This window comes from Dipodomys ordii, unplaced genomic scaffold, assembly GCF_000151885.1.
Source record: "Dipodomys ordii isolate 6190 unplaced genomic scaffold, Dord_2.0 Scaffold30, whole genome shotgun sequence".
NCBI classification, from domain to species: Eukaryota; Metazoa; Chordata; class Mammalia; order Rodentia; family Heteromyidae; genus Dipodomys; species Dipodomys ordii.
Genome location: NW_012267246.1, coordinates 3,307,882 through 3,323,698, shown reverse-complemented (window position 1 = coordinate 3,323,698; position 15,817 = coordinate 3,307,882). Strand labels below are relative to the sequence as shown.

Sequence of the window (15,817 nt, the reverse complement as noted above, 5' to 3'; positions counted from 1 at the left end):
TGATTTCCATGTCCTCTAAAATAATTAAGAGTCACTGAAGTGATGGTAGGTTACAAACTGGAACACAGACAATTGAAGCTAAGACTAGAACACCTTGATGGATTAGAAGGACTGAAGTAGGGGGAGGGGGCCGGGGGACAGAGAACAGGGCAGAGAACAGGGCAGGGCAGGGCAGGGCAGAAGCATTATCAAAACAACCTCCAAAGCTATCTAGAAAAAAAACTATGAGGACAAATGTGGCAATTTGAGTGTTTAGGAAAGAAATGGACAATAACCCATCTAAGAGAGCTCCATGAATCCTTGCTAATAGAATTCTCCGAATCCATGCTCCTAATAACATACACAAAACAAAAAGGGCTGGTTCTTCTTTACAAAACAATGATTTCTGCTAATACAGAGGGAACAGTAGGATTCAAAAGTCTCCCATTTTGCAATCACCAGGTAAGAATGAACAGATATTGGTTTAACAGCGTTCAAAGGCTCTGCCCAGGACTTCTAACTGGCATGGAGTTTATAAGCTTGATTAAGAGGGAGGAGGGGGCAATGGGCATTATGGTATGCTACATAATTTCCAGGTTGGGAAATAGAAAGCAAAGAATGATAAAAAAAAAATAGGTGAATCAAAGCTCTGTGTGATTTTAAAGTCTTAAGAAAATCAAACATGGAAGATGTTTCAGAGGAAATCTGTCCACCCCATTCTCTTATCCATGTATCTGCCTTCTCCTTTCAGGGTTCCATATAACTATGTGCCAAGAGAGGCCCAGAAACATGTAATACAAAGACAATTACATGTTTCTTGATGGTAAGTATTACAGCTGTACTTAATTTTTCTTGGCTTTTATCCTCTCTTAATGCTAAGTTTTATGATAATTTGAATAAGTAATATGGATAAGAAAAAGACTGAAGGCTACAAAAATAAGAGATTAATTCCAAATGTGGGGATGTTCTTCTCATTTTAATTTTATAGCATATAACTGCAAAAGCAAGCTATTATAATCTAAGTCTCTAATTGCATTTGGCTATTCAGCCAATCCAAAGAAGGTTACATGTGCTAGAAGGATTCTAAATACCTGATCAGGGAAAAGGTAGAGACATAAACTCAGGAGCTGTATGCTAGACAAAGCAAAGTGCATTCACCCCATGCTTAGGTTATGAAGAATATATCAATGTTTAAAAAAAATTGTAGTGTATTTACTGATTTTTTTTTACCTTTTAACAAAGCAGTTATGTATTCTAGTGATCTTGATCAATGTTACCCCTTCAATATACTACTAATTCTTAACAGCATTTCTGAAGAAGAGGAGGGAAGGAAGAAAAAAAGGAAGGAAATTAATAGTTCACTGTTCACAGGTCAAATGATGTTAATACTTTTGAAAAAGTTAAATGAAATGCATTAACACACACAGAAACTATGAAATTTAACTTAAAAATAGAATTCATTTTTATTTACTGAGAAACACAAAGTAAATATTTAAAAAACATAATAGTAATTTAAGAAGTAATAGCTTGTTTTGGCATTCTGGCAGCTTTAGTTACTTGATATAAACTACCAATTAATTCTGGAATGCCATGCTTCAGATGACCATGGACCCATGTCATGGGCACCTATGTCTGTGGGTTGCGATCAAGTGATAAATACATTTGGAAAGCATTTTTTGATGATGAGAATAAGAAACATTTCTAATCCTCAAATGGCTTAAGATTTCAAACTAGTTTTTTAGATTCTAATTTTCTAAATACAGCTATAAATTTTTAGAAAATCTAAGGTTTGCCTTCCTGTCAGTCAAAATCAAACTGTCTTTTGTGACTGTTTTGATTTTGTGAAAGCAGATCAAACGCACATAATAGTTAACAAAACGACAGTATAATATAGGAATGAAGCCTTGCATTTAAAAAGTACTTAGACTGTTTTTACAAAAGAATCTCAACCATTAATTATTCAACATTTGGATTTGACCAGAAACCAGAGCATGACTTTATAATGCTCTGTTTAAATGAACAACTTAATGTTGCAATGAACACTTGATACAGTGAGCTCAGTGATTTCATACCTGTCATGACAGTATGGTTTTCCCAATTTTTTCATTAATTTTTAGCTAAAACAGATTTTAAAATAAATCAGTTCAAACTTCATCAATTCTTAAAAAGTTTACCTAAACCAAAAATTGTGCATCTCAATTATTTTCTATTCTAAAACTGCATATAGTTTAAACCAATGCATTATTCATAAAGCAAATACTTCAGGAAAAACAAAGCTGTGCACTTCTTTCAAAGCTGTTAAATTGCTAAAACATACCATATTTATGCATGCAATATTTGATTGTGTTTTTCTTAAAACACAAGCTTGTTTTTGTCAGATCAAGATAAGCCAAAAATTCTACACCAAACAATTTTTGCTCATAATTAAAGCAATCATCAATCCAAGGATTGTCATTCATTTTATTTTATCTCTACATCAAAAAAAAAGGTAATTTAAAAAAATTTAAATTCCCTTGAAATGATAAGATAAATGAAAATGTAAGTGCCTTCACATAATAAACGGTAAGCTGACCCTTTGGGAAATGGTTGACTTTTTCAATACAAGGTATTCAAAGCCCATTCAAAAGCATTCATTTAGAATGCAGATATCAAAGATGATGCAAATGTTCAAGAGAAAATTAGAACTTACCAGATGTTCTAATCCAGCTTTGATGTTTCCAGATTCCCTAAAACAGAAGAATAAAAGTTCTAAACAGTTGTCTGCTAAACCCTTGTCTGCTCTAATTTATGGTTACCTAAAAAATGTTTCATAAACTCTTACAATTCTTCATCTATCTTTATGAATACGTATCATCATTTCTAAGAATAAAACAATTTCCATTGGATGGGAATAATTTATGTAAAATAATGTTACCTTTAAAATTGGTATTTTGCTAATGCAAAAAGTATTTCAAATCTTTCAGTTAATAAGAAGCAAAGGAAGTAATAAATTATTATTTTGCTATTCATGTAATTTTATTTTTACATCAGTTTTTTTCACTAGAGGTATGATTATTTTCAACACGTATTACAAAAACATTCAAACTTACACATTCTCTCCACTACTAGATTTCTAAAATTATCATTTTACTTTATTTGCTTCATCAAATATTCACCCACCAATGGTTGTATTTTTATATAAAGAACATAGACATAAAGAATATGTGAGTATACAGCTAAATATACTAATGAATTATTTCTTGATATTAATCTTATTTGTTTAGTGCTTACTATAATTCAGGACCTAAGATTGTTGTAATATTAAGAAACTAAATAGAGTTTAAATATTTAATTTTGTGCTTTTAACTACAAAGAAAAAAAAGGCAAGGAAACAAAAAAAGCAAATAGCAAAGATAATCTGTCCAAGTAGCAAAGCTAATTTAAATCTACATTTGATGACATATGGCAAATGATGGGATTTTTTTTTATGATTTCAACCTATACTAGTTTAGGTTTGACTTTTATCTCTGCCCAAGCAATATTTTAGATCCAATGTAACTACAGGTCTTTTCTTTCATAACATGAAATTATATCTATGACACTGCAAAAAGTAACAACAAACAATGTAATTATATTTATGATGTTTAATGTTTTCCCATGTTTCTTCTGTTTCTCAGAATGGTCTCAACTTTTTTTCTATTTCTGTCTCATATTTTTCTTAGCGGCGAATATAATTATCTGCTTCTTTTGTCACTCTATTCTACCTTTCCAAATGCCTTCAACTTTGATGCCTGAAAGCTGTATGCCAGCTCTCAGCCTGGGTTTTCACTCGCTCGGGGTGAGACCTCCTTTCCTGGCTGGCTGGCACTCAACTACAATGAAGACTACAAATAGGCTGTTTTCAGGGTAGTCTGCTGTCAGTTCAATTTGGTAAAAAAAAATTTTTTTTTGGGGGGGGGTCCAGTCGTGGGGCCTAAACTCTGGGCTTGGGCACTGTCCCTCAGCTATTCAGCTCAAGGTTAGCGCTCTACCTCTTGAGCCACAGCACCACTTCCGGCTTTTTCCTTTTTGCTTATGTGGTGCTGAGGAATCGAACCCAGGGCCTCATGCATGCAAGACAAGCGTTCTACCACTGAGCCACCTTCCCAGCCCCTAATTTGGTAAAATTTAAGAGAAAAATCTCCTGGGTTTTTGAGCTTTCTGCATTTCTACAGATATAAAACTGTCCTTTAAAATAAAAATTTAAGATATTGCTTTGCTGTGCTTCTAAGTGCTTCTTAAGAGCTTTTAGACAATATGTGTTTTCTAAATACCTCATGCTGAGAGAAAACCATGCATTATTCCTTACACGCTTCTTTTCTACCAAACATAAGGAAATGGAATGAACCACAGAGCCATGGCTGGCCAGCCTCCCTCAGGACAGGTTCAGCCTCACAGCCTCTTGTGGATCTCAGTGGCCCCTACCTCACCAGGTCAATCAATGCCTTCTCCACAGTACTTCCAAGCCTTTCTGAAATGTGAGCGCAAGTTCCACACCACCCTTCTACACTCATCACATGGACATGGAGGTGAGAACCGTGACACACTAACCTCACCTCTGGACTACGCTGTCAACCTGAGATAGGCCTCCACCCTCAGCCTCCTCTCACAGCCTCACCCAGCCAACAAACAAACATCCTGAGGACTCAGCCTAAATCTTTCCCCAACAAAGCAATGCATTCTTCCATATGTTCCCATAACTCTGGGAATGACCCATCACAGAATTTATCATATCATTATCATATCATTTATCATATCATTAGAATGTCTTCTTAAGTTTCTCTAGTACCTGTAAAACAAACAGCCCTTGAAGGGATACATGACATCTTTTCCAATTTTTATATTCTAGCACCAACTGTGAAATCATATTTAAAAAGTAATACGCACCTGACCTGACTATTATAAGACAAGGCTGGGCTCAGAGTCATAGCAATAAGCCCAGGTCTGAGACGTTTTGAGCAGCATCCCTACTGCCTCCACCCTAACAAGACCCCCAGGGAGCAAGCCAGGAGCAGTGGCCTGGGAGAGCTCTGTCAGGAGGCATGTGGACATGGTACACGGGTAGACACGTTCAAGGCAAGCATGTGGCTCCCTTTGCTGTTTCTTACTGGATTTGAAAAGAATCAGAGGGCACAATGAGAGACGTGGTTGAGCCTGATTAGAGCAAGGGCTCTACCACATGAACCACACCCTCCACACTTTCATTTTTATTCTGTTTAAGATAAGTCTCTCTGCTACCTTCAACTGGCTGCAGACTCCTGAATTCTTGAGGTTTCAGACATGTGCCTCCACTCCAGTTCTTAAGTTGGCTGGAGCTTCAGTCAGAGCCTAGGCTCTCATCCTGCCCTTAGGTTCAAGTGACTTGACTCAACCCCAATGCCGACAAGTTCACGGGAAACACAAGGTGTGTCAGCACAAGAACAGAAAATAGCAAATACAAGAACCTCATCTATAAAAAAAATATATTTGAGGAAGTGGGGCTGTGGCTCAAGTGGTAGAGTACTAGCCTTGAGCAATAGAGCTCAGGGACAGGACCCAAGTCCAGAGTCCAGGATGGAATCAGAATATAATCCAAGTACATCTTCAAGGAGAAGAAATTTTAAATGTAATATGAAAATGAACTTATAAAAAGGCTCAATAGCTAGGCACCAGTGGTTCATGCCTGTAATCCTAGCTACTCAGAAGCCTGAAATCTGAGGATCACGGTTCAAAGCCAGCCTGGGCAGGAAAGTCCTTGACACTCTTATCTCCAATTAACCACCAGAAAAAGGGAAGTGGCACTGTGGCTCAAGTGGTAGAGTGCTGGCCTTGGGACAGTGCCTAGGCCCAGAGTTCAAGCCCCATGACTGACAAAAAATAAAAATAAAGGCTAAAAAATGTGATTATGAGTAATCAAAATAATCTGGTCATGGTGGCACATGTAATTCCATCACTTAGAGGTCTGAAGCAGGAGGAAGGCAAGATCAAGGCCATTCTGGGCTTTACAGTGAGAGGCTGACTCAATAATAATAATAATAACAGTTTGAAGTAAAAAATTCAGGATGGATGAAAAGTGTAATACATACAGAGAATGAATTAATAAGCTGGAAAACTTGAGGAGAACTATCTTAGAAGGCAGAAGGAAAGGGTAAGAAGATAGAATAAGAAAGAAAATTCAAAATAGGGGAAGTGTTAACATCTGTGTAATTGGAACTCAAGAAAGAGAGGAAAGATAAAATGAAAGAGAATAAATATTTGAAGAAGTACTCAATTTTTAAATTGGAAGGACAAGGATCAGTAAAGAAAATTTGTAGTAAAGAATATTGTTATAACAACATTTAAGACTGTTAATGAATTAAGAGAAAAGTCTTAAATGAGACCCTTTCCTAAAGGAGGGGAAATGTTGGTAACAGACTTCTCAATATTAATGCTAGTTACAAGACAATGGAGCAGTAATTCACAAGACAAAAAGTAGGGGGAAACATTGATCTACAATTTATAAACATTTAATAAACTTTCACTTAAATAGAAGGAAAAAATAAATTCTCAGCATACAAAGACATGGAAAATTCACCACACGGAGACATTATAGAAAACAAGTCTTAAAAAATATAATCCAGTGGCAAAAGAAATAAATTCAGGAAGAAACAAGATTTAAAAAAAGGACTGGGGCTGGGAAGGTGGCTCAGTGGTAGAGTGCTTGCGTCGCATGCATAAGGCCCTGGGTTGGATTCCTCAGCACCACATAAGCAGAAAAAAAAAAAAGCCGGAAGTAGCGCTGCGGCTCAAGTGGTAGAGTGCTAGCCTTGAGCTAAAGAGCTGAGGGACAGTGCCCGGGCCCAGAGTTCAGGCCCGAGACTGGGCCCCCCCCCCCAAAAAAAAGGATTGGCTAGAATTTAGTGATTATTTTAACTTAATCCATCACAGATAAAAAGAAAAGTAAATGCAGTTCACTTGAGAACACCTGAGATTTAAAGGCTACAGGAGAGTCAAATTTTAAATTTAAAAATGATACATACTACAAAATGAGTAAGAAAGGCTTCCCAAAAGAAGGAGGGGAAGAAAAAAACATAATCACACAAATATGGGCCAAAAGAAAACTGAAGTGGCAACTTTACGTAGATGGCTGGGTGCCAGTGGCTCATGCCTGTAATCCTAGCTACTGAAGAGGCTAAAATCGAAGGATCATGGTTCGAAGCCAGTCCAGGCAGAAAAAAGGACCCCATGAAACTCTTATCTCCAATTAACCACTCAAAAACAAGAAGTGGAGCTGTGACTCAAAATGATAAAGCACTAGCCTTGAGCAAAAGAGCCCAGGGACAGCACCCAGGCCCCGAGTTCAAGCCCCACAATTGACAAAATAATAATAATAATAGATTTATGTCCCCTTCCTCCTTCAAATTATATATACGTACATACATACAAATTATACATACACACACATGCATACAAACACACACTATTCCAAAACAATAGAAAAAACATCATGAGTTCAAAAATACAATGCCATTCTTTATAATCTCGGTTGAATAAGTAGAATACCACTTAAATTTGAATTTAAGCACTACCACAAAATATTCCAATAAGTTTGGATAATCATCCTACTCTCCTGCAGTCCAGACCACAAATGTGGGTAGGATGATGGAACACTTGCCTTAGGAAGTCCCTTCTAAATTGGACAGTGTGATAGAAATGATCTTATGATGGTTTCTACTGAAGTACAAAAAGAGGGGTTTGGGGTCAGTTTTAAGACACAATTCTTTAAAGATTCTAAAAGTCATAACAAATTTTTAGCTATGGAGATGTTAGGTCTAGGACACTGACCGAAGTCTCTTTTGCAACAAATAGAATAAAAGCTGTCCTCTGCTGTGGCCGGCCTCTCAGGCCGTCCCTGTCACGACTTCATCAATATTTGTGCAGCTCCTTTTGCCCTGTGCTGAAAGCAGACTTAATTCAATTATAGGTCTCAAAACTGATAAAATGGTCCTGAAGTGGAAAATGGGAAGAGATTATTGGCAAATGAATAAAGATTTGTATCGAACTAACACACAGGAGTACAGCAGGTCTTTTTTTTAATCATTCCCTGTCTTAAATCTTCTGGGAACCATGAGTTTCCCTTCCCCTCATGCAGCACATCGATTTCTGAATTAGACTGCAATATTAAATAATTAATATACTTGCCATGATTGATGTTCTGCATTAGTTGAATATTAGGTTATCAATCAAAATCCACTTGGTTTAATGTAATAATATTGAAAAAGTGTCATGAGTTGTTCATCCAATTTGTAGTTGAGGCAGCACAGATAGTAATGCTGGCATAACGCAAGGCTATGAAGCAGGAAATGCAGTGTCTGTACATGTGCAGTGCAGACGTTTTGAAACTCAGCAGGACAAGGCCAGGGTCGCTCTACACACACTAGAAGGCACCTGTCAGTCAGGCACCAATCATGCTATAGTAGGCAAGAAAAATATTTTCTGGATGCTCTACATCCAGAAAACATGAGTATGATTAAGTTTATAATCAATTTTTATTCAATATGACAATATCAGACCTAAATGATCATTCAGGTTTGTTACTTGGTCTAAGGGAGCCTGGTCAAGAAACCACAATTAATAATTGTTTTGGTCTTTCAATTCTCTTCCTTCCAATAATGACATCTCCTTTATTCTCAATATTTCTACCCATACCTGTCAGGAAATTAGCTTACACAAAAAAAGAATCTAGCCAGGTGTTGGTGGCTCATGCCTGTAATCCTAGCTATTCAGGAGACTGAGATCGTGGTTCAAAGCCAGCCTGGGCAGGAAACTCCATGAGACTTTTATCTCCAAAAAACCACCAGAAAACCAGGAGTGGTGCTGTGGCTCAATTGGTAGAGTGCTACCCTTGAGCTGAAGAGCTGAGGGACAACACCCAGGCCCAGAGTTCAAGCCCCATGACCAACAAAAACAAACCAACAAAAAAGAATTTAATTACATGTTCTGCACAATAAAAAATAAACATTTTTCTAATCATTCCTTACTATATGAAGCTAGAATCTATTATGGCTCTACTTATAAAAGTGCTAACTAGAAACAACCTTAATAAGTAAAATACATTTTAAAGAAAAGCGAACCTTTTTTGTTTTGTTTTGTTTTTTAGATTCTTTTTTTAATGAGTTTTTTTATTGTGAAAATACTGCACAGAGAGGTTACAATCACATGTACAAGGAAATGAGTACATTTCTTTTTTTTTTTAATTGTGAAAATACCATACAGAGGGGTTACAATTACATGGGCAAGAGGTAATGAGTGCATTTCTTATCAAGCATTGTTGCCTCTTCCTTTTGTTTCCCCTTACCATACCTTCCCATCTCCCCTGGCTTCGACCCCCATCTCCTCCCAACATTTCTTATCAAGTATTGTTGCCTCCTCCTTTGTTTTTCCCCTACCATCCCTTCCCTCCCATTTCCACAACTACATTTCCCCCCTATCCCCGCCCCTGCCTAAATTGTAAAGTTCGTTTTTCGACATAGCATCTTATACATCTCATTATTGCAATGGGTTAGGGATACAGGAAAACCCAGTGAACCTTTTTTATGAGAAATAGAAACTGATAAAAATAAATACAGATCCAGCCTACTTCACAGAGAAAGCCAAAATTCTAGTGTTGCACTGGAGACTATTTGTAAACTATAATGCATATAACAAATTAAAGGAGCATAAAAATGTCATTTCCCTAATCAAGTCTTTAATAAGAGAAAGATTAAATATAGTTATCACTAATACATGTTCCAATTCTATATAAAATGCACATATGCACAGTAATATTATTTATTTAGAAGCTTTATGCCTCAGTCCCTGATCACTTCTAAGAAATCATATGTATAACAACATCATCAACAAAAAGAGCAGGTGCTCGTGTATCATGTGCATGCCTTCCATGGTTAAAGTCATACTACCAAACCAAGGATAAAACAGTTACTGTGCTACCTCACAAGGAAAATGCATGTGACGTGTGCTTCCTAACCTTCTATTTCCAACATGCAACACAAACATTTTTAGTCATGACCTTCTTTTTTACCGAGGCCAGGTGCGTACAATTCAATCTACTTCTCAACACACCATTCTAAGGAGGCAGTAATGTTCAGTCAGCAGGTAAGATGCAATCATATACCATAACCACCCTTCAATCTATGTTCCTGACACAGTTTAAGGGAAGTTAAGAAAAGGAGAAGCTTCCCAACTCATTAGAGTGCTTGGGAAAGACCTCAAAGAAGTGGGTGATGTGAGCAGAAACCTGAAGGACGGACTGATAATATCTGGGGAGAAAAGTAAACAGAAGGAAGCATGATCTGAGAGAAGGGGGGGAGAAGAAGAGGGAAAGGGAGAGGGAAAAGGAGAGGGTGGGGGGGAGAGAGGAAGAGAAAGAGGGGGGGGAAGCATCTCTGAGAGAGAGCCGCTCCTTTGGAGAGTGGCCTGCCCATCGAAGACACATGCAAAGGTCAAATAACCTTAGCTCTTTAATTTAAGATAATGGTATTACATGTGTTTTGGGGTCTGTGATATACGGCTATCTGTACCTTTCACTGTGGAAGAAGACAAAAGCCGAGGAGGCAATGAAGGCTAAAAGCTGTATTCTCCGGCCGTCAAGTGCACCCCGGAGCGCTAGCTGCACAGGAAGGGGCACCTTCCCTAATGTGCACTTGGGGCCGTGCGGGCAGGCAGTGGCCTTGCAAATAATAAGAGCTTATTGTAGAGAAATCCAAAATCACATCTGGTTCTAATGAAGAAGAAAATAAAAGTCACCTGCAATCCCAGCAGCCAGTGTACTGTAATGGCTCCAGGATGTTCTCCGCTTCCCCTCCATCCTTAACAACACACAGATACAATTATTGTTCTTCTACAAATGAGATTGTTGCCTTGTTATGTGCTTAAGTATTTTCATTACTTAATTATATATTATAAACAGCTTCTAAGTGTAAGGGTAAATACTTGTAACATTTAAAATGTTTCTATACTATTCTGGTCATAGGTATACAATGAATTAACTTATCTCTTATTGTTGGTCATTTGGGTGATTCTTCTTATAAATAAAACTGGGGTATAAGATAATTGATCATTAGATTTACAAATAATTTATGAGTGTTATTTGATTTTTTTATTGCACTTGGGGGATTAGGGTTAAGTAATTTCTTAAAGAGGGAATAAACCAGTATATTCCATTACTACTATATAAACGTAACTAACTTAAATTCATATAACTTTGTATTTGTAAAATTATTTATTAATATAATTACTAGTAACGTAATTGCAATTTCTACTTTTAATAAGTCTATTATCATAAAAATTATTTCCCAGGAACTCACAAAAGCAGTATTTTCCAAATGTAGTAAAATCAGTATTATTTCATTGGTTAACATATCAAAATATTCTATTAATGTGTTTAGCCGCTAAAATTTAAAGAAAATCATACAGAATTTGAATAATCAATTCCTCAATTATTAAAGTATTTGGGGGCTTTTCTCTTTCCTTTTGATGTTCTAATTAACCAGACTAATAAACTTCATGATGAAACAGAAAGCTCGGGTGTAATTTTAAGAGGGTAAATGTGTAGCAGTACTAGAAAATAACAATTCAAATCTTTTTGTGACTCATACTAACCCCCTCCGCCTAGAATTTAAGATTCTTGTTCAAGTCAAACTGTTTGCCTAAAGACCTCCCCGTGCTCCCGAGCACGTAAATCTTTACTCAGACTATTGTCTAAGTGGAATGATTCTCTCAGATTCTGCCTCTGAGGAAATGCTCAACAGAATGAGCCAGGCACTGGAGGAAGTGCTTTACATGAATCATCTCATTTACTAAAGAGATGATATAATTATAATTCTATTTTATAGATGAGATAAATAAAGCTTAATCTCTCTTAGGGAGATTAAGTAGATCACATGGAACAGTCCTCAGCTAGAAACAGGAAGATTTGAATCCAGGCCACCAGAGTTCATTGCCCAAATTTCAGGAAAGAGAAAAGTTGGTACTGTCAATCCTGAACAACAGTGACCTCAGTAATGAAACAGTATTTCAGTATTCTTGTAATCCTTAATTGGAACCATTTGGAATGAGACTGCACAGGGGTAAGGACTGGGTAAAAATGAACACTAACCCTTATTAATAGGCTTATATGTACCCTATGCCAAACCTGGCCATTCACACTGAGAGACTCACTAAATTCTCCCAATTCACTCAAAACAACAACAACCAAAAAAAAAAAAAAAGGTGGAGGAGGCAGAGGAGGAAGAGAAGAAGAAGAAATGGCTAACACTGGTGAAGAATAGGGAGCAATAACGTACAATGATAGTCTATACCTGGCAAATGAGCAAACACTACTAAAACAAATGATGTCTGCTGTTGGCAAAGTGCAAAAAAATCACAGACCCTCATTCACAGCTTGTGGAAACAGAAATTACAAATTTTCTAGAAGGCAGCTGGGAAAATAAATCAAAATTGTCAATAATGAACATAAAACCTTTGACCTGACAGTTGTATTCCTCTAGGTTTATTCCAATGATACAATCATAAGATATTAATCATTCCACTGTAGGTAATATTTTTTAAAACCCTGAAAACAAACTAAATGTCCAATTACTGGAAAACTGTCAAAAATTATGATTAATATCTATACAATAGAAAAGTAAATGGCCATTAAAATAATGATGTAATTGTACATTTTCATAAAACTGCTCTTGTGGTTTATTAAGTTTTTTAAAGGACATTACAAAATGGTATGCTAGCCAGAGTTATGCAAAAATTTACACATGCATGTGTACATTACAGCTCATGTGAGTGTTAAAAAAGATAAAGTAAGACACAAATCGTAGGGTCTCAAGTTTATTCTAATTCTAAAATATCTTCTACAGAAACACATTACTGTCAATCCAATCAAGTATTTTGTTTTTTTTGTTGTTGTTGTTGTTTTTTGTCCGTCGTGAGCCTTGAACTCTGGGCCTGAGAGCTGTCCCTCAGTTCTTCTGCTCAAGGCAAGCGCTCTACCACTTGAGCTACAGCGCCACTTCCTCAATCAAGTGTTTTGAAAAAAATCCTCATAGCAACTCTACAGACTAACACATTCTCCTCATACTGTGAACTGTGAATCTGAAGTTTAGAGCAAAGACTGACCTATCATTATCCAAAGAAATGCTGCCTGGTGTTTCAGATAAAATAAGGCTGGCTTTATACTGAGCCATTCTCTATATTACCATACTTTTTCCATAAATTATTTATGTGTAAACTTATTAGCTTCAGTATTTACAGACCATGCTTACATTTTTATTCATCCTTATACCACCTACATTGTCTAGTACAAACACAATTTTCCAAAACTTGGTTTGTTATTATACAGACACAGATGAATTTAATTTCCATTGCTGGACATGGAACAGAAATAGAGATAACAGACATAGTCATGCCCACAGCACATGAGCCATTGAGAGGAGGTGAGCTCTTCAGTAATTTGTCCAGTGTGGTCTTAGTTCATCTCCGTTTGTCTGCGGCTTGCCCCAAGTTCTTTACACTCGATTTGACTCCTAACGTATCACACCAGACCCTCTAACACTCTTCTCCCTGACAGCACTGTCTTCACATTCCAAGTGCAGGGCACTCTGTGTGTGCTCATCGATCACACCCAACCAACAACTGCCGGCTACGACCTATGTATTGCTTCTCAAACCGTTCATCAGCACTGCAGTAACTCTGCTCATGCATATGTCCATCTAATATACTCTCTTCCTGTCTGTACCATCATATTTATATTTATTGTACAGGAAACCCTAAATTCCCACTTTGCTATGTCCGTGATATGCTTACATATCTAAGTTTCAGTTGCTTCCTGACTTCTTGTTTTATTTCCTCAGTGTGTTGAGCCAAGGTCTCAGTATATAGCTCAGGCTAGACCAAGATCCACTATTTTACCCCAACCAGCCTCCAACTTGCAAAGCTACTGCCTCTGCTTCCTTAGTGCAGAGATTACAACTATGTACCACCATACCTAGCTACATCTTGACATTTAATCTGTAAATCTTTGCAAATAATGCACATGAAACACTTAGCACTTGGCACTCAGCAAGTGTTTTCAAATATTGTCAACATCATCATGAAAATGAAGATTTGTCATAATGACTTCACTAAAACACATTAAGAAGGGAAAGAAAAGTCACTGAGTACCAGGGCTCTCCTTACCAGCGTCTTCACAGACCACAGGTAGCAGCACTGCAACACACTGGACCTCATATGCAACACACCACAAAGACATTGTAGATAGGGTATCAAGTGTGCAGATGTCAAGGACAACCGCCCTCACTGTTCTCATGAAAATTCCCCCCAGCATACAGTTAATAGCTAATAAATAGTTCACAGGGATATTTGTATGGACACACACTCTTGTGTTGATCTATATGAAACTTTTAAGAGCATAGGTCCTTTGTAGCAATGTTAATCATATCTTAGTATTTCCCAAACTATGTGTCAAAAAGAAAATGTCTTTAGATCTTGGAATACAAAGATTAAAGAAAGCCTTTGGGTTTTTTCTAGTTTACATAAAGAGTACAAAAAAGATCATTTTGTTCTAAGAGCCACTTGTTTACCATAACTATGTTAATATTTGCCCACATAAGCTTTCTTAAAAATCAATAATTCATTCATAGATGCCACCAAATACTAATGATTAGTGTTCAACACCAAAAAAAAAAATTTAAAGCTAGCCAACTTAATCCACTGTGTTGACAATCCAAATCAGAGATCAGCAAATGATGGATCACTAGCCAAATCCACTCTAATTTTTTTGTACAGTCCATGAGTTTGTGGCTGAGTTAAATGGCTCAAAATAACAATAGCAACAATAACATAAACAATAGTAAAAATTTGTGATGAATGAACAATGGTCAAGATTCAAATTCCCTGCCAATTCATTTTGTGGAATAGAGCCACACTAGTGCTTTTCATGTGCCTGCGGTGGCTTCAGTGCCACCCTTCAAGACAGAGGCAGAAACAGATAACATATGGCATTGGTATAGGTGTGTGCTTCTAAGAGCACAAAAGAATCACAGTGACACAATATATAGCTAGATAGTTTGAAGGGTTGTATAAACTACTGTAACAGAGCATTTAATGTATAATACCAGAATATCCTAATTATTTCAAAATGAGAAGATACATAAAGGGGCTCAAATATTGTGCTCTTCAGCTCAAGGCAAGCCTACCGCTTGAGCCACAGTGCTACTTCCAGTTTTCTAGTGGTTTATTGGAGATAAGAGTCTCATGGGAAAAAAAAAAAAAAAGAGTCTCATGGACTTCTCTGCCCAGGCTGGCTTTGAACCACGATCCTCAGATCTCAGCTTCCTGAGTAGCTAGGATTACAGACGTGAGCCACCAGCACCTGGCTGGCAACACCTTTTTATGCTACAATGACCATCCAGCTGTGCTGAAAGAAAACAATATATGTTGACATTACCAGACAAAATACTCTTTTACAATATCTACAATTCATAGGAAAGGAATAGCTAGAAAAATTAGCAAATCTAAAATGGAATAACTCAGCTCAGCAGAATTTCTTTCCAAAAAGTAAAAAGGAGTTCCTGAGTTATGTATTTGTTAGTCAATCAAGGAAAAACTTTTAGCAATGGGATCATTAAATTAACTTCAACAACCAAAGGAACAAGTCCAGAGAAAATAATCTTGTTTAAAACTACTAGCTTTCTAGTATGAAGAGTTGCTTAGAATGTTATATTAAAAGATAAAACAAAACAAAAATTTAAAAAATAAAGATAAGTATATGAAAATGTATGCTTACTCATATTACTAACTAATACTTCAT

At 36.8% G+C, this 15,817-nt stretch overlaps 1 protein-coding gene across 1 annotated transcript in view; it reads right to left on the bottom strand.

The window, feature by feature from the left end:
* Rsrc1 (arginine/serine-rich coiled-coil 1) overlaps window positions 1–15,817 on the bottom strand; it is a 273,596-nt gene that overhangs the window by 125,482 nt on the left and 132,297 nt on the right. The window contains exon 8 of the mRNA XM_013016136.1: window positions 2,669–2,705. Within this exon, the coding sequence (XP_012871590.1) occupies window positions 2,669–2,705 (37 nt within the window). The remainder of the gene's footprint in view (window positions 1–2,668; window positions 2,706–15,817) is intronic.